Here is a 22,304-nt window from a genome sequence, read left to right as displayed (position 1 = left end):
TTTGCACATCAAGGACTACGCCGCTGACACTTTGTATGCAAGATCAAATCCACTATGTTTCCGAAGCGGAGCCAAGAAGACAAGGTGGGATTTGACATCTTAATTTGAAAAATGAACCTTTCCAGTTGTAGAGTAACTACCAAAAAAAAGTACGAGTAATATTTGAAATATTTTTCAAAATTAGAAGAGCGGGCAGGGCGAGTTCAATTTTCCCAAATTTGAAACATCACGAGTACTATTCTAATAACCCCTAATTGTACCAGCAACACTACAGGATTATTGCATGGCAAGGCCGTGCGCAGAAAGTTTGAGCTAGAGCGGCAGTGATGGTTCTTGTGCGACGAACAGTAGGGAAGTCAAGATCTACTACCACTACCAGTACCGATACGAAAATTCATGACGTATTACGGTTTGGTTGCGCGGAAATTTTAAAGCGTTAAGATTGTGACTTTCGTAAAGGCCCAAACAGAAACAGTCGCAAATTGGCAACGCGGCGCGAATTTTGAATGTTTTTTATTTTTCAAAATCAAATAAATTTTAACCGATCATAATTTTCTTGTATTTTACACAACAATAATTCATTTTGACTGCTCTGCGTCCATTGATTCCAAATTTGTCTTCCAGAATTTAATTTACATGCTTCTGAAAACTCAAAATTCGCGTTCCGTTGTCGTTTCGCGTCTTGTCTGTGTCCACCCTAATAAGTATATAAACATTGCGGAGTATAGCGGCTGTATATTCACATCAAAAACTCTAATCAAAATCCTAAAGTCTCTAAACAAAGCAGAAACATTATACAATTAAAAACTAAATAATATTATTAGAAAACTACTGCAGAAAATGACAACAATACAGTAAATAGAATATCGGTCCTCGCTTACCTATCCACTTCCATTTTCAGCCCCAAAACGGTACTCGCGACATCACATTTTGGACGATTGTTACGTCTGCGAATTTGCCTGATTGAATATTGCTATCGTTACTCGTAGCGGAAGTCGATCTTAACATCCCTAGTGTACAGCCGACGACGCGAAACGACGCGAGGTTTTTCAATGACATTACATTACCACTTCTAAAGTTGAAATAAAGCCAGCAAAAAAACTCTTCGGGTTGACGCGTGAAGGCGTGACTTACATGACTAGAAAGCAGAGGTCCCCACGGGGGGTTTAGAGAGGTTAAAGTGAACTTTCTAGAGTTACATGAGCCCATTAGGAAGGTTATAAAATTGCATGTCATACATAACACAAAGACTAGCCCGTGTTTGGTCCCCGTCGGTTGAAATTCTATATTGACTACATTTTTATTGTTGTATTTAATTATCGTATTAAAAGTAAATAATGTAAAAAAATATCCATGAAAAACGAACTTCAAAGCATGTGTTGATACGTACTACATAGAATAAAGTAATTATATTTGCTAACTTAGTAATTTAGGGTATAATATTAATAATTTACAGTAATTCTATGTCGTTAATAATTGAATTTAAACCTTAACTTTTTAAGCTTTAACATTGTCTTGCCTTTTGCAATTGGAAGCTTGCAGGTTATAACAATTGTTTCCACTTATATACTATTTATTATTTGCTGTAATCATCTTCCTCGCAACATCTCGCAGTATATGACAATAAGTATTAGAAGATAAAAAGGTATTAGAATGCGAGACGAATATAGAGGCTGAACATAAACAATGGCTCACTTTCAAAAACTTTTGACGAGACAGTAACACAGGCACATGCAGATTACTATTTTTCATCGGTTAAATGTAATTTATGAAATGAATAGAAAAAAAAACTTTATTATTGGAAACATATGTGCATAGCTACATCTTCTCAATTCTATAAAACCCTTTATCTTCGATTAATACTTTGAAAAATGAAAATTTAAGTTTAACTGATTTTCTGTAAACATTACGACCAACATTCTTCAACCGCTTTGTGGACTCACACAATTCTTTCCGCACTTCCTTGCCTATGGGATGTCTCTCCTCGTACAACGCTACTATCATGAACGGCATATCCGTACGCACATGGTCGCTATAAAGGTCCTTTAATGAAAATATTTCAACATGATCCACGCAGTATATAGATGAAACAAAAGCCTTTCAAATCCCCATTCCGTGGACCAGTTATTATTACGATTTGTACAAACTTTCGAGGCACCAGTAAATATGATTTATTTAAAGCACAACATCAATAACCACTTGCTTAGTTTGATTATAAAAAAGTAAGCGACAAATGAAGCAGCTTTCGTGCAACTCTAGTAATTATTTCTCCAACAAATACACGCGTATGGGCATATATCTTCTAGTCGACTGAAGAACTCTCACAATACCCAACACTTCACCTGTCCAATACTTTAACACTGGTAACATATTTTGATTTCATTGCTTTCCCTTTTTTAGTTCAGTGAGTCAACTGATCACCGTATACCATATGATGTGTTGAAGGTGTGTTCATTTTTTCAATGTAAAATAATTGTTCTTGCAGTCTTGCGGATTTCTAATTTTCGTACAGTATGTCAAGCAATTATTGTTTCAATTTGCCCGATTTTTTTTACGCCTATAAAATAACTGTGAAGACGCTTGATGACTTTCAGCAATTGTTATAACAAATGTCACGAGTGTTCTACTAAGACGTAGAAGGTAGATCGGTTTGATTCATCTTATCCTTTCTTCCAACAGAAGGCAAAATATTGAGCTATTTCGTATGTTTTTAACGATGTTTTCGGTGATGCAAGTTCAAATTCATATCACTGCACAACGCTTCGATGATCCTCACACGTGCACATTTTACTTCCTTCTTCATTGCGGAAACACATCAATACAATACGCGTGATGTCGGTCCACTAAGTTTTAGAATGTTGGCTAAATTTTATATTATTTCTTATCTATAAACAAGTATGAAGTTATATCTCAAAGAGTTTGAAGTTTACAACGTTGTAAGCATATACTTAATTGAAAACGTCATTAATGACCTGCGCAAATAGAGCTATTGGTATATTGGTTCTACTATGGAGGATTTGTTCAGTTTAAATCAATTAATAATTAATTTTAGGTTTTTTACTAAATTACGTTTGCTTAAAATTTCTTAACATTCGAAGCTGCCGCACATAAATTAAATATTCGTGTTATCGTAGGAAAAAATCTGGAATTTCGCAAACTTATAACATTGAAGGCCAACTTTTGCAGATATAATTTGCTACATGCTTATACATGTACCAAAATATATCTCGGAAACGTTGAACAGGACGGTGTTAACTTGCAATTGTTTTTCTCCAAGTGAATTTTTTTACTATGTCAGCGCATGCCTGAAACAAGTGTACATTTATTTCCGGGAGCAAGTTCAAATGCTTGCACAAAAAGTTTAATCTACAAAGTCAAATAAAGTACTGCTTCCATCAGTGAAAATTTCATACAGGCAGCCACCCCCTTTTTTTCAAGAGTACAACTATTTGATGTAAACCATGATCAGTGGAGAAAAATATTAGAATATCTGCTTGCTATAGCGTATTGTTTTAACACTGAAATGATACCCTACCTATAATTTTACTTCCATATTGGGAATAAGAGAAGTAAGCAGTAAGAGAAGTAAGAAAGAGAAGTAAGCAGGTTAATGTTCTAATCCTGACTGGCCCGATAGCTCAAAAACGAAGGGATGAAAGCCTGGTTCAAGCCACTTGCAAGAAAATGATACTCCCCTTCTTGGGACCAGCGAACAAGTAGGCAAATAATGGGGATAGGGAATTTTTAAATCACAATTTGAATTGAAATTGATATATACTTACGCCTTTGCGATAACTGCAACACTGCATACCAATCGTATTTCGTCCAACGCACTATCACACTTTGAAGACAGGAAATGTCTACTTATATTGATTTAAAAAACAGAATATATCAAATCCGATACTGATTAAACAAAGCTATATGATTATTATACTTACGAACTTTAGGGTAATACAACAAAACCAGAGAACATGTCACGTGATTTATCTCTGATATTTTCGATGTCATGTTTCTGAAAAACCACGTCCTCCCCGTAGATGGTAAATGGGGCCCAGATTGTGTAAGACCGGTAAGCCTGGATTTGGTGTTTTTGGAAGAGATTCTTTGTCTTTCTTAGAGCTTCACAAACCGATGTTCCCTGGCACAACTCACCATAAAATACTTCCATAAACTCTTTCGTGGCATCATCACTAATGGGCCATAGTGTGGCGATAACAGTGCGAGCGCCGGCTGCTATAAATGCCCGAGCAATACCTACGACACCTTCGGAAGAAATCTCACCTTGCCCGGTATGGCAACAGCATAAAACTACCAAGCTAGCTAGCAAAGAAGTATTTACAATATCCTTCTGTGAGAGAAGGTAGTCGTCTGGATATGGAAGAGTCGAAGTTGGCCGAGTCGAGGAAACGTTAGGGGAAAGCATTATTTCACCTCGAAGTTGTTCACCGTGAGCAGCGATATGGATTATGCTAGCCCCAGATAAAAGACCCAGTACAACCTGTTTTCTAGCTTCACGCCCCACTAAGGGTCTAGCATTGAAGAGCTTTGAAAGACATTCAACTTCTCTAGCAGCATTTGGTAGGGCAGGGGGTGAAAATTCTTTTCCATTTAAGGAAACCGTTCCAACGGTTGGATTACCAACAAACAACGCAAAACCAAGGCCCAGATCTTGAGAGCGTTCAATGCTAAACCTTAGAGTGTGTAATGATGGCGTAACTTGAATGCTGTAACTGTGGGATAAATGACAACCATTTTCATCAATCAATGACGAAAATGGGACAAAAAACAATTGCTTGTCAGGAACAACTATAAGTTTATTGCCTTTAATCACATCGCTTACAGGGTCAATAAGCAGTTTGAACAATGTTTTCAAAATACCGTCTTGGTTTAAATCATCATGCCCAACAGAAGGTTTCTGATAAAGATTTCTGGACGGAGATTTTTCTTTAAAAACGTCCAAAGGAAGAATCGATTTTTCATCAATACTGGCCACTGAATTGAGTTCGAAAAACGAGGAATCCCGATTAACATTCACATTCACCATTCTGAACAATTCACTTATCAGTTGCACAAATGTCTCCCATCGTGCCTCTGATTTTGACACTCTATATCTAAAGATTACTTCTTCATTCAACACCCAAACATTTAGAAAACCTGGCCAATCGAAAGCAAATACTATAATGGAAGTATCGTTGCTTCTTACCTGGAGGATGCTTTGTAATTCTTCGATTTCTACCTGTTCTTCACTATTCTTGATTCTATTCCATCCCGAATTTGCATAATCGAACATTTTTGTATTCAAAGATTTCTTTTTTCTTTCAATGGAGCAATGAAGTTCTTTAGCCCTTCCAAGGTCAATGACTAATAATGCAGATTCAATGCGACCCACAGAAATAAAACAAATCATGATCTTTACATGGACGGTAAAGTATTGTTTAGTGAATGACAACTTATTTTGGTCTGGTACTGAGTTTGAAAACATTTTGTCAAAGATGCAGATAGATTCCATGAAACATGATATTGCACCTTTATATTGTCCTAATAATCCAAGTACAAATCCCAAATTGCTTTTACTAATTGCTAAGAGTGACGGATCATTAATATCAATGCTTATTTCTAAAACTTTCTTGTAATAGTCAATGGCTTTCTCATATTCTCCTAATCCAAAGTAGGCACTGCCCAAATTCAATTTCTGAGTGGCTATTCCAGATTTATCGCTAATACCAGTACTAATTTCTAATCCCTTTCTGAAACAGTCTATAGCTTTCTCGTATTCTTTAAAGCCATGGTAAGCATTGCCCAAATGACAATAGCTCTTTGCTATTCCGGACTTATTGCCAATGGCAGTACTCATTTCTAAACTTTTTTTGGAATAGTCTATAGATTTTTCATATTGTCCTAAACATCCATAAACAACGCTCATATAACAATTGACCTCTGCTATTCGATACTTATCGCCAATAGCGGTACTAATTTCTAAACACTTTTTTTGACAATCAATAGATTTTTCATACTCTCCCAAGAATATATGAGCAATGCCCAAACCGCCATTCGCATCTGCTATCCCCGATTTATCGCCAATAATAGTACTTATTTCCAAACCTTTTTCGAGGTAATCAATAGCTTTGGCGAATTCTCTCAAATAACGGTAGGCGATGCCCAATTTGACATTGCTTGTTGCTATGCCTGACTTATACCCTATAGCAGTACTCATTTCTAAACCTTTTTTGTAATAATAAATAGCTTTCTCATATTCTCCAAAACTAACGCAAATATCACCCATATTGCCATTCCAAGATGCTATTCCTTCCTTATCACAAATATCGCGACTTAATTCCAAGTATTTTTCGCAATAGTCAATGGTTTTCACATAATCTCGTAATCCAAGGTAGGCATTTGCCAAGTCTTTACAAGTTTTTATTATTCCTAGCTTATCACCAATAACAGTTCTCATTTCTAAACTAGTTTTCAAAGAGTCGATGGCTTTTTCATAATCTCCAATTTTTAGGTAGGCAATGCCTAAATTGCTATTGTTAGAGGCAACTGCAGACGTCTGGCCAATATCAGCACTCATCTCCACACTTTTTTTGAAATAGTCAATAGCTTTCTCGTATTCTCCCAATATAAGGTAGGCATCACCCAAATTTTCATTGTTATTTGCTATTCCTGACTTATTATCAACAGCAGTACTCATTTCTAAACCCTTTTTGCAATAGTCAAGAGCTTTCTCATACTCTCCTAAAATGAGATAGGCTTTACCTAACACTCCACTGTTTCTTGCTATTTCTAAGTTATCACCAATAGCAGTACTTGTTTCTAAACCTTTTTTGCCATAGTGAATAGCCTTGGCATATTCTCCCAAACTAAGGTAGGTTATGCCTAAATTGGCATTGTTATTTGCTGCTACTGACTTATCGCCAATAACAGTACTCATCTCTAAACCTTTTTTGAAATAGTCAATGGCTTTTTCATATTCTCCTAAACTATGGTAGGTCATGCCCAAATTGGTATTGTTAGTTGCAATTCCTGATTTATAACCAATAGCTGTACTCATTTGCAAACCTATTTTGATATAGTCAATGGCTTTCTCATAATCTCCTAATCTAAGGTAAGCATAGCCTAAATCGCCATAATTAGTTTCTATTCCTGATTTATGGCCGAGAGCAGTTCGCATTTCTAAACTCTTTTTAAAATAGTCAATTGCTTTCTCATATTCTCCGAACATAAGGTAAACATTGCCCACATTGCCATTTATAGTTGCTATACATGATTTATCGTTAATAGCAGTGCTAATTTCTAAACCTTTGTTAAAATAGCCTATAGCCTTCTCATATTCTCTCAAACGAAGGTAGGCATTTCCCAAATTGCAATTTTGACTTGCTATACCTGGCTTATCACCAATAGCAGTACTCAATTCTAAACCTTCTTTTAAATAGCTAACGGATTTAACGTATTCTCCTAATCTAAGATAAACACTGCCCAAATTGCCATTGTTATCGGCCATTCCTGACTTATCGCCAATGGCAATATTCATTTCTAAACCATTTTTGAAATAGTCAATAGCTTTTTTATATTCTCCTAAACTAAGGTAAACACTACCCAATTTGCCATTAATATTTGCCATTCCTGACTTGTCGCCAATAGCAGCACTGATTTCCAAACCTTTTTTGAAATAGTCAATAGCTTTGTCATGCTCTCCTAAACTATGATAGGCAGTGCCTAAATTGCCATTGTTAGTTGCCACTCCTGAGTGATTTTCAAATTTAATGAAAATTTCTAAGCTTGTTGCAAAATACTCGATAGCCTCTTCATGCTGTCCTAGCTGTAAACAGGCAGAACCCAGTTTCTCACAGGCACTTGCTAATCCTTGAAAATTGCCAATTTCAGTGCAAATTTCCCTATATTTAATGTAATAGGTAATAGCCTTTTTATACTCTGCTAATCTAAAATGGGTATCACCTAAATTGAGATTGGTGTTTGCTCTTTCTAACGGATCATTGTTTGCAGTGACAGATTTTGAAGATTTCGAACCCATTTCGTTACCTTTTGAAGTGTCTCTATCTTTACTTCAGACCTTAAACAAAATTATGTAAAAACTTATTAGACAGGTTAATTAATGTAGCTATATACCGCGCATGGAAGAGTATTTCCTTCGTTGACACAATCGAAGTTTGAGGTGTTATTGTGATCGACACTTGTAATAGTGATAATCGGACTGGTAATAGTGATATTGAAAATGCACCATAGGGCTGTTTTTGGGACAAACCTTTGTTTACGCCCCCAAAACAGTGCCTTAACTCTTTTAAATAAACAATAATATAAGTTACTGCATTAGTATACATTCATTTCTGAGAGAGAGCCTTTGTTTACTTCCCGAAAATAGGACTTAACGAGTGATTAGTCCCTCAACACCAGTCCACAAGCCAAACTTGGGAATAGCCAAAGTCATGGAAATCGAGGACAAATTAACAATGTATAAAGTGGCTTTCTGTCAGAAATGAATGTATACTAATGCAGTAACTTATATTATGATTTATTTAAAATAATTCACAGCATAGGCGGCGGAACCGGGGGGGCAAGCCCCCCCCAACTTTCAGAAAGTAGGAAAAAGGGGGGGCTAAGCCCCCCTAATGTTTGAAATAAGTTGCTTATATAACAAACGTTGAATATAAGAAAAAAATGTTCAACATTATACACCTTGATCCATGTGAACGCTTTTACTGCAATAAGCGGACGAAAATATTAAATATAGGAGAAAGTTTTGGCCTTCCATGACTTCAATGCACTTGGTTTTTATCACTTCACAGCTACACTTTTATTTCATGAAGTACTAGGTGGATATATACGCTGCTGCTCAAAAGTATCGTGGATGAGCCACTGAGCAATAAATGCATGAATAAACAAACATGCAAATGTACGAAATATTCAAACAAGATTACAAGAAAATTTAACGAAGAAAAATTTAACGAGTAATTTTACCAAATGAAAATATGCAAAGAAATATAGACGGCTTTTTTGTGAAGAGGCCTAGAATTAGCCTTTCTCATGATGACGAATATGCCGCCATTTTTGGGGTACTTTTTTTCGAAATCGTGAAGTTAAGGCCTTTTACGCTTACTAAATCTTCAATTTTAGGCTGAACTTATTCGTCAAATGGTCTGTTTATTAAAAAAAAAACGCTTTTCATATTGCTATAATGTTTTAAACCTATTTAACAAAATTGAAAGTACCCCAAAAATGGCGGATATTCGTCATCGTGAGAAAGGCTAATTGAAGACAACTCTAATTCTGAGTAAGTATAATTATAGTATTACGTGCAAATTACGTGCAAATATGAATATCTTAGAATATTAAGAGACAACAGAACATCCGCTGTCGAATGAGACTGATGAGATAGGAGCAAATGAATTTACTGAACAACGTGAACAAGGGCAAGATTGCATATCTGAATGTTGCAAACATGATCTCCCAAATCCTTACGATCCAAATATTGACTTCCATTCAACCAGCAAGAGACAAGGACAGCAAACTCGGTCATTTTCTTCCAACTGGTTCAAGGAATATAACTGGTTAACGTTTTGCACTTCAAGGAATAGTGTGTTTTGCTTCTATTGCCGAAAAGCATATCCATCGGTATTTAATAAGAAAGCCGAACCCGCATTTACTGAGGGTGTTGCAATTCGCGGACACACTGAAGAGGAAGGAAACCTTTACCAGGTTCTTAAATGCAGGTGTGAAGGTGTGCCTGGTCTTGAAGCATGGTTAAGAAAGGGAGTGTACAGATCACATGACATAATCAACGAATTGATCGAATTGATGTGTATGAAAGTCTTGAGAAAACTACTTGCAGAAATTCGGGATGCTGAATGGTACTCAATTATTGCTGATGAAACCCGAGACCTAAGCGGTGCTGAGCAGTTTTCAGTTTCCATACGTTGGGTAGACTCGGAGTACAACATTTCGGAAGATCTGATTGGAATGGTTGAAGTAGAGAACACAACTGCAGAAGTCCTAACATCGGTAATTAAGGACACTTTGTTACGTTGTGTTCTTCCGCTTTCTCAGTGTCGTGGACAAGCATACGATGGGGCTGCCAATATGGCAGGGTGCATTAGCGGTGTTGCAAAGCGCCTTCAGGAGGACGAGCCGTCTGCACTCTTTGTTCATTGCTTGGCACATAATCTCAATTTGTGTCTGCAGGATTGCGGGCGTCAGTGCGATGCAGTTTAAGAAGCTCTCAATCTGACTTCGGGCGTGGCTACTATAATACGTGCATCGCCAAAGCGTTTTGCAATTTTTAGACACTTACAAGAAGAATTTAACATGGATGCTCCGGGATTGAAACCACTATGTCCAACCCGCTGGACTGTGCGAACAGGTGCGATCAACGCCATCTTGAAGAACTATGAAATCATCTGTAATGAACTGGAACAAGTAAGTAAGGATTCTGGACCTTCAGCTTCAAATGCATCTGGATATGTTGCTTTAATGGAAAGGTTTCAAACTTTCTTTGGGCTACGCCTGTCATACTTGGTGTTCAGTGCTACTGAGCAACTCTCCAGAACATTACAGGGGCATGACCTTAATGCTCAGGATGCTGCGATGGCTGTCTCTCAAGCAGTATCGTTCCTTACAAGGCAACGCTCAGACGCAGCATTTTCTGAATTCTTTCAAGCGACCGTTAGCAAGTCAAAGAATCTAACCGAGCCGCCCAAACTTCGCCGGCCTAAATCTATACCTAAACGTCTTGACGACGGTTCTGCCAATCACACATTTACGTCTCCAGAAAGTTTTTTTCGTCATCAGTATTTCGAAGTATTGGATCTGGTGATAAATGAGATGAGGCGCAGATTCAACCAACCTTCTTTGCAATTTTGAAAGAAATTGAGAGTTTACTATTGAAGTCTTGTAGTGGTGTCACAATCCAACCATCTGAAAGTTTGTCAGCATTATATGCAAAAGACCTCGACCTTGACAGATTGAAGGTTCAGCTGTGCATGCTTCCAGACTTAGTGCGACTGCGAATGTAAAACACCAATTGGGTGTGAAAAAGGTAACTTCCATAGGTACCATCGTGCAACTCTTCAATACCTGTCCCTACAGTAAAACCATGCTGCAACAAGTCGACAGGCTTCTTCGAATTTTTCTAACAGTTCCTATGGCCAGTGCTACCGCTCAGAGAAGCTTTTCTGCTTTACGAAGGCTCAAGAACTATTCACGAACCACCATGAGCCAGAAACGACTGAACCACCTTATTTTGATGCATATTCACAAAGACAGAACTGATCAACTGGTCGAACTGGAACTAACAAGTATTGCACAACAGTTCGTATCTGTGAATGAGCGACGAATCAACTACTTTGGTTCTTGGGACTGTTAAGAAGGGAACTATTCTGTAACTACTTGAACCATTTTTCAATCTACACTACTAACAATATTTGTATTGTTTTTGTTTACTCACTATGGTTGACTATTGTATTTGCATAGAGTTTTGAGAGTCTAAAAATTTTCAAAAATGTGTTCGCAGAAAGTTCTAAATGTTACTTCAGAAGACCAAATTTCAACATTTTCCTGGGGAGCATGTCCCATTGTCCCCGAAGTCCGGATTCTGTCCTCGCGTCTAAGCCCCCCCCCCCTATAATGTACATCTTCCGCCGCCTATGATTCACAGACACTTATTTCTAAACTTTTTGTGCAATATCGAATGGTTTTCACGCATTCTCCTCATCTATAAGATAAGCAATTCCTGAACAGCAATTGTTGCTTGCTAGTGCGTTTACAATTAGTTGAGCCGAACGATTGGTATCGGCACGTTTATTTGAAAAGAAAAGCAACTGAAGGCACAGAGTCCACAGACCTTAAAACCGCTATATCAGATATTAGAAAACGAAAATGTGTTCACTAAACGGGATTGGCACGCAAGCAACACTGACTGACCATGCAATAGTAATAATGTGCCGCACTTCTCAACGGCAGAAGTGTAATAAACCATACGCTCTTCTTCGGACTTCTACGATATTTGATAGTACCTAGGAAATCCACGCCGATTATCGTGAAAGGTATTATCATCTTAAGTCTATTCATGTGCAAAAATTCAGCAGGCGGGCTTGGAATGGTTACAACAGGAAATCTCTTACATCCATTACGTTTTTTAGGGATCGCTTTGCCAGCATACGAAAGCAAAGATTGCCGAGGAATCCAAAATTCTTCACGAACTTTCGCGTTCACAAACTTTCCGCTCTTGGGCTCTGCGGACCGAAAATAATTCTTGATATATAATCTCCTGTATTGTTAATACTCTCTGGATCTTGTCGGAAGGATTTCGAGGATTGTGCTTGAATCTCAAGGCTCAATCACCAATCTTCCTTGTTTTACTCAAGCCGAACTCTTCGAGAATTATCGAGGCCATTATTTGCTTTTGTACATGTCACGATCTGAGGTGGTCATTCACCTGGATCAGCCAACCAGACTAGACGTTTCCACCACAACGCTGCTGACGTGAGACTGACGCCACGACTACTCAAGTCTGCAGGCATGGCCAGAAAATTCGGACATATTTAACATTCTACTTCCGCCTAAATTTGCATATGGTGTCAAAATAAAGCTTCGTGAATTTATAGTAAACTGTAATGTGCACAGTACTAAACGCTAAAAATACACCTTTAGGTAGGTCAATTATAATTTGCCTTAATTGCTCGTTGCAGAGCAAGTTAATCTTAATATTTTTATATAGTATTTCAAAATGTTTTATCAATATTCGTTCTGCATTTTCAAAACAAAGTTTTGGTCATTTATCACGTTGAATACCATATAAAACGAAAACCGTAATAGCGTAGAAATAAAATAAAAATGCAGAGCCGACATAAACCTTTGCCGGCAAAATATTACCTCAGGATCTTCAATATGACACGAGTTACAAGAAACAACCAGGGCAAATAGCAAAGATGCAATGATTTTCTTAAATTTTGCAAAATTTAAGAATGCGCAATATAATTTATAGTTCTGCAAACGAATAATATTTGAACAGATATGCAAATTTGCTACGGCAATCTGCATATTCCATGTCCGCAATTTCTGGCCATGTTATCAGTTTGTAATACTTTCGGATGGCTTAAAATTTTGTTAACACGGTTTGCAATGAATTGTCGGTATTCGCCACAGTCGTTAAATCATTGGACGGCTACTGTGCTCTCTAAAATACATGAAAACGTCACATTTTAAAGTTTATCGATATCAGGGAAGTTTTCTGTATCCTCAGCATTATTCCAAGGAAGGCCAGGAAGTTCACTCTCCCCTTTCCAAGGTTAACCAAGCTGCTGATCTTGATTTCCAAATGAATGTTAACGGTCATTAGGATTTGTTTCCAGCTCCTCTTCTTCGTTCGGATTCGATTTGTGAATGAAGAACAAACTGAGAATCGTTTAAGGACATCGATATGAACGGCATTTCCTCGGATTCGCAGTTACGAATTTTGAGAAATGTGTGGTGCCAATCCTCCAAACGGGCAACTGGATGCAGGCGATTTCTCACCAACACACTCCAAAACTTATTCTGCAAGTAGTGGCCCTGCATTCAACAAAGATGCATTATTGGAGAAACGTCCAGACGCGCGTGGATTCGGTTTATACTCCTTATTTGACCAGCTTTTTCATAACACTGGGCTATCCGCATTCGTTTAAAGAAGCTGTCTTTTTAGTGATCTTTGCGCTAACAAACAACCTTTTTACTTTGAAGGCATAGTACTTAATACAGTATTAATCTTATACACGCAAATATTAAACCACTGTGAAGGTAGCCTAGGAATTCGAAAATTTTATAATTTGTATAAAGTAATTAGCAAGCTTTTAAAATTTAAGTCCGAATAAAATTACACAATTTTAACATTATTATGACTCCCGTAAAATTCGAATGTCAGCTCATAACTCAAATCAAGTTGAGTTCAATCCAATTATATAACAGCTCAATACATATAAATACTACATTCGAATGTTCTCACTCACATGCCATATATATTTATGTTCGTTTTTTAGTCGCATTTCGCAAATCCGGAATGCTGATTACTTGAGGAGAAACACTTATAATGTGCATAAATAACGAAAACTTCCTTTAGAATTTATGTTAGGATTGATCGAATTTTCTATTAAACAGGCAGAAGTAACATATTAAACAGGCAACTGTATAGCTATGCAAAAAATGTATAAATTTGAAAAAGCATCTAATATTATAAATCATAAAAAAGTCATTACAGCTATACAGAACATGAAGCATGATTGCGACGTGATCTATTTATTTATCTTTGCATTTATTTATTTACACATCTTGCCCGAGTCACTTATCTGAGTTTTGCTGGAATCACAGTAGTGCAAAATGAAACGGCATTAAAATTTGTTAAAATAAATTTCTCTTTGACTTTTCACTCCAGGCCAGAGCTATATAAATTGTTGTCAAAAACTCAATCTTTGGTTATGATTTGTTTTGAAACAATTTTGCTTTTTTTCCAAGGTTGACGAAGCTGCTCATTTTGTTTTCCAAATGAATGTTCACGGTCATTAGTAGGATTTGTGTCCAGCTCCTCTACGTTCGGATTCGATTTGTGAAGACTGATGAAGAACAAACTCATGCAGAATCTTCCATTGTTTGCATAGTGAGAGTCTACTGACACTAGGTACACCACATAAGTATTTAATACTGCAAAGCTATCGGGCCGTTAACCCGGGCTTTCATCAGTACAATTACCTGAATACACATTTACACTGTTTACACGTCACTTAAATATCACGTTAGTCATGGTTTGTTAGCTCGCGCCATTCACTTACCAAAATTAATATTTATGAAAAATAAATCGTTCCAATAAATAGGTCTATTATATAGTTTTAATCTTTTGTTTTGCTCAATAGTACGTGGCGTACGCGTGCTCTTTTCAATGTCAGCTAGCTAAACACTAGTCTAGGACAAGCGTATTAATTAAAACTATAACTTTTTCATAATTATTTGGTAATTAAAACCGCTTAATTAATGGCGTAAGCTAACAAATCACGCCTAACGTGTTATTATAGTGCCGTGTAAATGTTATTTCAGGGATTTGTCCTGATGAAGGCCCGGGTTAACAGACCGAAAGCTTTGCAGTATCAAATACTTATTAGATTACTTAAACTGAGAATCGTTGAAGATCTCGATATATGAAGCTAGGGCATCGCGTCGGATTGAAGGGTACGAAGGGTGCCCAAAAGGGCAACTGGATGCAGGTCATTTCTCAGCAACACATGATGAACTGTTCGTTCCACTGGCCGTACTGCCAGTGGAAGTACTCGGCGCTTCCGTCGTGATGGCGATTCGGATTGATATATTCTCAACTCAAATAACACAATGTGCTTTCGCCATTTTATTTAAGTACATAAAAAATACATTCGCCCTAAGTACATACAATGAGAAATACGATGAGATCACATTTTAACACCCCCACTAGCTTGATCTCATTCATATTTGCTTAACTCAGATACATCAATGGTTAACATAACTTTAACGATAATCAATATTTTACAAATATTTTAGGTACCAAATATAAAATCTTTGAATCTTTGCAACTTTTAACGTGTTGGTGATTTAGTCATTATATCAGCTATCATATTTGTAGTAGGACAGTAGTATACTACAACCTTGCCTGCGTTGATCGTCGAGCGGATAAAATGATAACGAATATCTATATGTTTTGACCTATTTCGATTAACTGGATCTTTCGATAAAGCTATCGTACCGTGATTATATTCATAAATTTGAATTAGACAACAAATATTAACGAGTTTGTTTAATAACTGGATGAGGTGAAGAGCTTCCTGAACGGTCACTGCCAGAGCAATATTCTCTGCCTCACAAGAGGAGAGCGCCACAGTCGGTTGTTTCTTTGATCTTCATGAGATCAATGGTCCGGTTTCAGTTAAACTGAAACAGTACCCACTGATACTTCGTCTATCATGGGTCGAAGAAGCCCAGTCGGCATCGCTATAACCAATAACCGCAAATCATCATCACACTTTCTATAACACAATTTATAATCAAGAGTTCCTTTCAGATAGCGCAATTCATGTTTTGCCGCGAACCAATGCTCTCGGAGAAGTCTCGACAAATACTGTGACAATGTCGTGACAATCCAGCATATGTCAGGGCGCGTGCATGTCATTGCATAGATCAGACAATCAACCAATTCACGATATTTACTTGGCTCAGTAAAATCCTCGTCGCAGAAAGAGTAGAGCGGGATTTGCAAACATACATTTCAAATCTTGTCAATAATTTTGTCAAATAAATCTCCTGATTCATTTCGACATAAAGAGCTTCCTGAACGGTCGCTGCAAGAGGATTATACCTACAATCTTGGACAAAAATGTTGTAACACCCCACCCCCAAAATCACTGTTGTAAGGAGATTTCACGTAGCAACAATTAATTTGGGGGGAGGGGATTGGTGTTACAACAACTTTTGTCCAAGATCAATCTTATACAAAAATGTTGTAACACCCCACCAAGGGATTTTGATAAACAAGGAAACGACGTCAAACGATACGAGCACTTGGTCTGTGTCTAGAGTTTCACCTTTAATAAATTCCGCGAAATGAGTAGACTTTTTTATTATGTGTAGAGACTATTCCCAACAGTAGGAGACAATATTCTAGCCAAATACCTCGAAAGAGTATAAGTAGGAGAATTGAGAAAAGACACGATAGGTATCAAAGGGATTCCCGACTTATGAATCTTCGGAAAGCCATAGAATCGCGGAGATAATCGATCGCTACTACGCAACAATTTATAAGTGACCTCGCTAATTTTGTTAGCTTTTTAAAGAGTGATAGGCGTTTGTTCAATTCTCTTTCAGTCTTAAAAGTTGGGTCAGACTTAAGGACACTACAGGTGTTTTTGTCATTGAGCAATGCACGCGCTTTCTCGCGATAGTTTTCCGTAGTCTGTCCATTACAACAACACAATTGCCTTTATCTGCAGAGAATACAACACTGTCCGGATCTTTCTTCAAAGATGAACACTTTACTGTAAATATTTTTGGGGGAGCCTTAGCACGTCTGAGGATGCTACTGACTTCAGCTCTTACCGTTAGCTTAGTTTCGTCGTTAAGGTGAAAAGTTCCTTCTTCAACCGAAGCGACAATTTCAGCTATTGGAATTCGCCTTGATGAAATAGCAAACTTAAGACCATGCTCTAGTCCTTTCCTTTCAATCTCCCTTAGCTCCTTAGTAGAGAGGTTTATTACCCATCTCTGTATAGAATGGTAACAATCATCTATACGTAATCTCAGGAAGGAAAAACCTTTCAGACACTGGGACATATTTTCGCGAAACCCAAGGATCGCGTAGCGACTAAACTGAAAACTGATGCTGTATACTCTATAACATGTGGTGATTGCGAGAAAGAATATCTAGGTGAAACAAAACGTCTGTTTGGCAAACGTTTAAAAGAAAATAAAAAGGCCTTTCGAACTTTGAAAGTTCAAAATCAGCCTTAGAGGAACACGTGTCTCAAACTAACCATAACGTGGAACGATTCAAAAGTCATTACCACTAATGATCGTTATGGACAAAAGCGTTGTTTGGAAGCCTGGCATATTAATGCGAGTCCTTGTGTCCTATATAGGGATGACGGAAGCTATTTGCAAAAAAAATATTTACATTTAATTCATAGATGACGTCATCTTGAGAGCATATAAGAAACCGAGTTTCAACATCAGATCACCCCGGAGTGTCGAAACGTAGGGTCGTGAAAGTTAATCTTTGTGATTACTTTCATTTAAAAACCAGAGAAACGATAATTACGATGAATCAAAGTGTTTAAAAAATGCAGATTCCATGCCCAAATATAAATTTGGTTATAAATATTGTCAGTGTACTGATAATCAGGAAAGCTTATTAACTTATAGCTTATTAATTATTTAACAGATCCGACTGATGTATGAAATTATATCATGTAGATTTGTATAACTTCTTCTAAAAATCTAGCAACATTTTCTTCGCTATGCCTAAATGAATGTCAACTAGTGCTTTTATATAAAAAAATCGTAAATTTATGCCTCAATTTGTTATATATGCGCATAGCGGACTTCACTTTCACTTAAACTTTGTATATTACATACCACAATATAATTATTTTGCTTGTATACTCTATACATTTATGGTCGCATATGCATGCTAGTATATATGTAGAAATATATGCTAAATCAATGCATGTTTATGAAATCTAAGGCTACCGACCTGGTTATATATTAAACAAACTTACCCGTTAAGGAGCTAAGATTCAAGGCATAGCTTTTGTTGTTCGCTTTCGGTTTGATCTTTGCTTTCCTCCTATTTCTACCGACGGTCTGATACTTTGATGAATGTATATTTATCCTTATATCAGTTCAGGTTCTTTATCCAATGCTACTTGCCAACCCGTACGTGAACTGCATCAACGGCCACTTGATATGAATACATCAACTGAACTCCCTGGGTAGAGCTACTGCGCACGAGTCGCTTCCTTCTGAGCTTTGATTCTCGGAGAATTTTGAGTACAAGTTATGTCGTAAAGAAAGTAAAATAGTTTCACCGGAAACATAATTATATCGTCTTCGGAAGTGCTCAAGAGTTTCGATAAGTGCAAACTCATGCATTTTCAATATTAAGATGTTTTCGTATTTCGCAGACCTGCATGCATGTCTATTATTTTATTCAAATCGTGCCTTCATGTAATCGATAGCGCCGGAAATGGTACTTGTCACTTGCCAAGAGTGTAAAATAATAAACTTTGAAGTAGTTCACATGAGACGGCACTGGTTACACGAGATTTGACAAAGCCTGAGATGATTTTGTGGTATTATAAGAAGTTCTCTTTAAACCAAACAAGAACATGCTATATTGCTAGGATTACTACACGTTTACCAGGATCATGTTATTTATTCATTTCAATACCCCAAAGGCCAAGCCCATTTTACAGATCCATGCAAATAACATCATTTTACACTCTTTGGCAAGTGACAATTACCATATGTCCTGACATGTGTGAGAAATGATAGCAACGTCAGGTTGCTTTATTATGATTTATACGTATCCTGTTTTGACTACGCTTAAAGTGTTCTGCATCCAAAATAAAAATATTCTGGTTTCCAAAACTATATATATAGGCTTATTACATTGTGCAGCATGTTGGTAAACTGGTAATTTAAACGCTTATGTAATGTTATTTTCCTGGAAGAGCACTTGCAGAACCTGCATGAAATACTCAACCATTGAAATTGACACTAATCATGATTTATTTATTAATTTCATATTTCAATAGCCCACAAAAACCGAGGAAGGCATGAAAATTTCAGAGATTATTAGCTTTGATGCCAAGTGGATAAAAGCCCGGTTTCGCGCCGCTAACAAAATCGAATTCCTTGGCTTGGTTCATTGTTGGTGCTTTTATCCTCTGAAAGAACTAAAATCACCATTAAGTTGGGCCTACTGTTTGCACTGATGTAGCCAGACTGACAATTTAGTACTGCTGCGCTAATATTTTAAGGCCGTGCGTTTTAGGTCAAAATGTAGTGAGAGGACTGGAAATCTAACTTTAACCACAGTCCTCTTTCCACATTTCGACCTTTTGTTATCCTAAAAAGATTTTGCCAATATTTTATTGTTTATTGACTCTAAAAATAACTAATTTCTGAAGAAAGGAATGATGCCGGATAATTTTCAATTTTCGCGTACTGCGTGTGTCGAAAGCCCTAGGAAAATCAATATGTCAACTGCGATCTGACTCGTCGTGTGAGGTAAACAATTACGGTTGCCGTTACGTGTCTAGTTTTAGCGATTCTGTAACTGTATAGAAACACGGAAAATTTTTTTTATTTCTTAAATGTGAATAATATTCAAAAATTGTGGTAGGCGATCGTTATAAGATTTCATTTCAAGCAATGTAAAAAAATTGAATCATAACAACTGAATTCCCTTGATAGAGCTACTGCGCACAAGTCGCTTCCTTCTGAGCTTTGATTCTCGGAGAATTTTAGTACAAGTTATGTCGTAAAGAAAGTGAAATTGTTTCACCGGAAACATAATTATATCGTCTTCCGAAGTACTTAAGAGTTTCGATAAGTGCAAACTCATGCATTTTCAATATTAAGATGTTTTCGTATTTCGCAGACCTGCATGCATGTCTATTATTTATTCAAATCGTGCCTTCATGTAATCGATAGCGCCGGAAATGGTACTTGTCACTTGCCAAGAGTGTAAAATAATAAACTTTGAAGTAGTTCACATGAGACGGCACTGGTTACACGAGATTTGACAAAGCCTGAGATGATTTTGTGGAATTATAAGCAGTTCTCTTTAAACCAAACAAGAACATGCTATATTGCTAGGATTACTACACGTTTACCAGGATCATGTTATTTACTCATTTCAATACCCCAAAGGCCAAGCCCATTTTACAGATCCATGCATGCAAATAACATCATTTTACACTCTTTGGCAAGTGACAATTACCATATGTCCTGACATGTGTGAGAAATGATAGCAACGTCAGGTTGCTTTATTATGATTTATACGTATCCTGTTTTGACTACGCTTAAAGTGTTCTGCATCCAAAATAAAAATATTCTGGTTTCCAAAACTATATATTTTTATAGGCTTATTACATTGTGCAGCATGTTGGTAAACTGGTAATTTAAACGCTTATGTAATGTTATTTTCCTGGAAGAGCACTTGCAGAACCTGCATGAAATACTCAATCATTGAAATTGACACTAATCATGATTTATTTATTAATTTCATATTTCAATAGCCCACAAAAACCGAGGAAGGCATGAAAATTTCAGAGATTATTAGCTTTGATGCCAAGTGGATAAAAGCCCGGTTTCGCGCCGCTAACAAAATCGAATTCCTTGGCTTGGTTCATTGTTGGTGCTTTTATCCTCTGAAAGAACTAAAATCACCATTACGTTGGGCCTACTGTTTGCACTAATGTAGCCAGACTGACAATTTAGTACTGCTGCGCTAATATTTTAAGGCCGTGCGTTTTAGGTCAAAATGTAGTGAGAGGACTGGAAATCTAACTTTAACCACAGTCCTCTTTCCACATTTCGACCTTTTGTTATCCTAAAAAGATTTTGCCAATATTTTATTGTTTATTGACTCTAAAAATAACTAATTTCTGAAGAAAGGAATAATGCCGGATAATTTTCAATTTTCGCGTACTGCGTGTGTCGAAAGCCCTAGGAAAATCAATATGTCAACTGCGATCTGACTCGTCGTGTGAGGTAAACAATTACGGTTGCCGTTACGTGTCTAGTTTTAGCGATTCTGTAACTGTATAGAAAAACGGAAAATTTTTTTTATTTCTTAAATGTGAATAATATTCAAAAATTGTGGTAGGCGAACGTTATAAGATTTCATTTCAAGCAATGTAAAAAAATTGAATCATAACAACTGAATTCCCTTGATAGAGCTACTGCGCACAAGTCGCTTCCTTCTGAGCTTTGATTCTCGGAGAATTTTAGTACAAGTTATGTCGTAAAGAAAGTGAAATTGTGTCACCGCAAACATAATTATATCGTCTTCCGAAGTACTTAAGAGTTTCGATAAGTGCAAACTCATGCATTTTCAATATTAAGATATTTTCGTGTTTCGCAGATCTGCATGTCTATTTTTTCTCTAAATCGTGCCTTCATGTGATCGATAGCGCCGGAAATGGTACTTGTCACTTGCCAAGAGTGTGAAATAATAAACTTTGAAGAAGTTCACATGAGACGGCACTGGTTACCCGAGATTTGACAAAGCCTGAGATGATTTTGTGGTATTATAAGAAGTTCTCTTTAAACCAAACAAGAACATGCTATATTGTTAGGATGACTACACGTTTACCAGGATCATGTTATTTATTCATTTCAATACCCCAAAGGCCAAGCCCATTTTACAGATCCATGCAAATAACATCATTTTACACTCTTTGGCAAGTGACAAGTACCATATGTCCTGACATGTGTGAGAAATGATAGCAACGTCAGGTTGTTTTATTATGATTTATACGTATCCTGTTTTGACTACGCTTAAAGTGTTCTGCATCCAAAATAAAAATATTCTGGTTTCCAAAACTATATATATAGCCTTATTACATTGTGCAGCATGTTGGTAAACTGGTAATTTAAACGCTTATGTAATGTTATTTTCCTGGAAGAGCACTTGCAGAACCTGCATGAAATACTCAACCATTGAAATTGACACTAATCATGATTTATTTATTAATTTCATATTTCAATAGCCCACAAAAACCGAGGAAGGCATG

The 22,304-nt window shown here is 36.9% G+C and overlaps 2 protein-coding genes across 2 annotated transcripts; one reads left to right on the top strand and one right to left on the bottom strand.

Annotated features, from left to right (window-relative positions):
• Positions 1-3,943: 3,943 nt before the first annotated feature.
• LOC114545142 (tetratricopeptide repeat protein 28-like) lies at positions 3,944-8,035 on the bottom strand. Its single transcript, XM_028563487.1, has one exon. It carries the CDS (start codon positions 8,033-8,035, stop codon positions 3,944-3,946), a length of 4,092 nt encoding a protein of 1,363 aa, XP_028419288.1.
• A 1,368-nt stretch (positions 8,036-9,403) lies between these two features.
• On the top strand, positions 9,404-10,230 carry LOC114545141 (zinc finger MYM-type protein 1-like). The gene is made up of 2 exons (XM_028563486.1): positions 9,404-9,569; positions 9,623-10,230. Exons 1-2 carry the CDS (start codon positions 9,404-9,406, stop codon positions 10,228-10,230), a joined length of 774 nt encoding a protein of 257 aa, XP_028419287.1.
• The last annotated feature ends 12,074 nt before the right edge of the window (positions 10,231-22,304 follow it).

The sequence above is a fragment of the Dendronephthya gigantea genome, unplaced genomic scaffold (genome assembly GCF_004324835.1).
Source record: "Dendronephthya gigantea isolate DGI-Jeju-01 unplaced genomic scaffold, DenGig_1.0 1312, whole genome shotgun sequence".
Classification (NCBI taxonomy): domain Eukaryota; kingdom Metazoa; phylum Cnidaria; class Anthozoa; order Malacalcyonacea; family Nephtheidae; genus Dendronephthya; species Dendronephthya gigantea.
The sequence above is the reverse complement of the archived record's forward strand: the minus strand, read 5'-3'. Positions and strand labels throughout refer to the sequence as shown.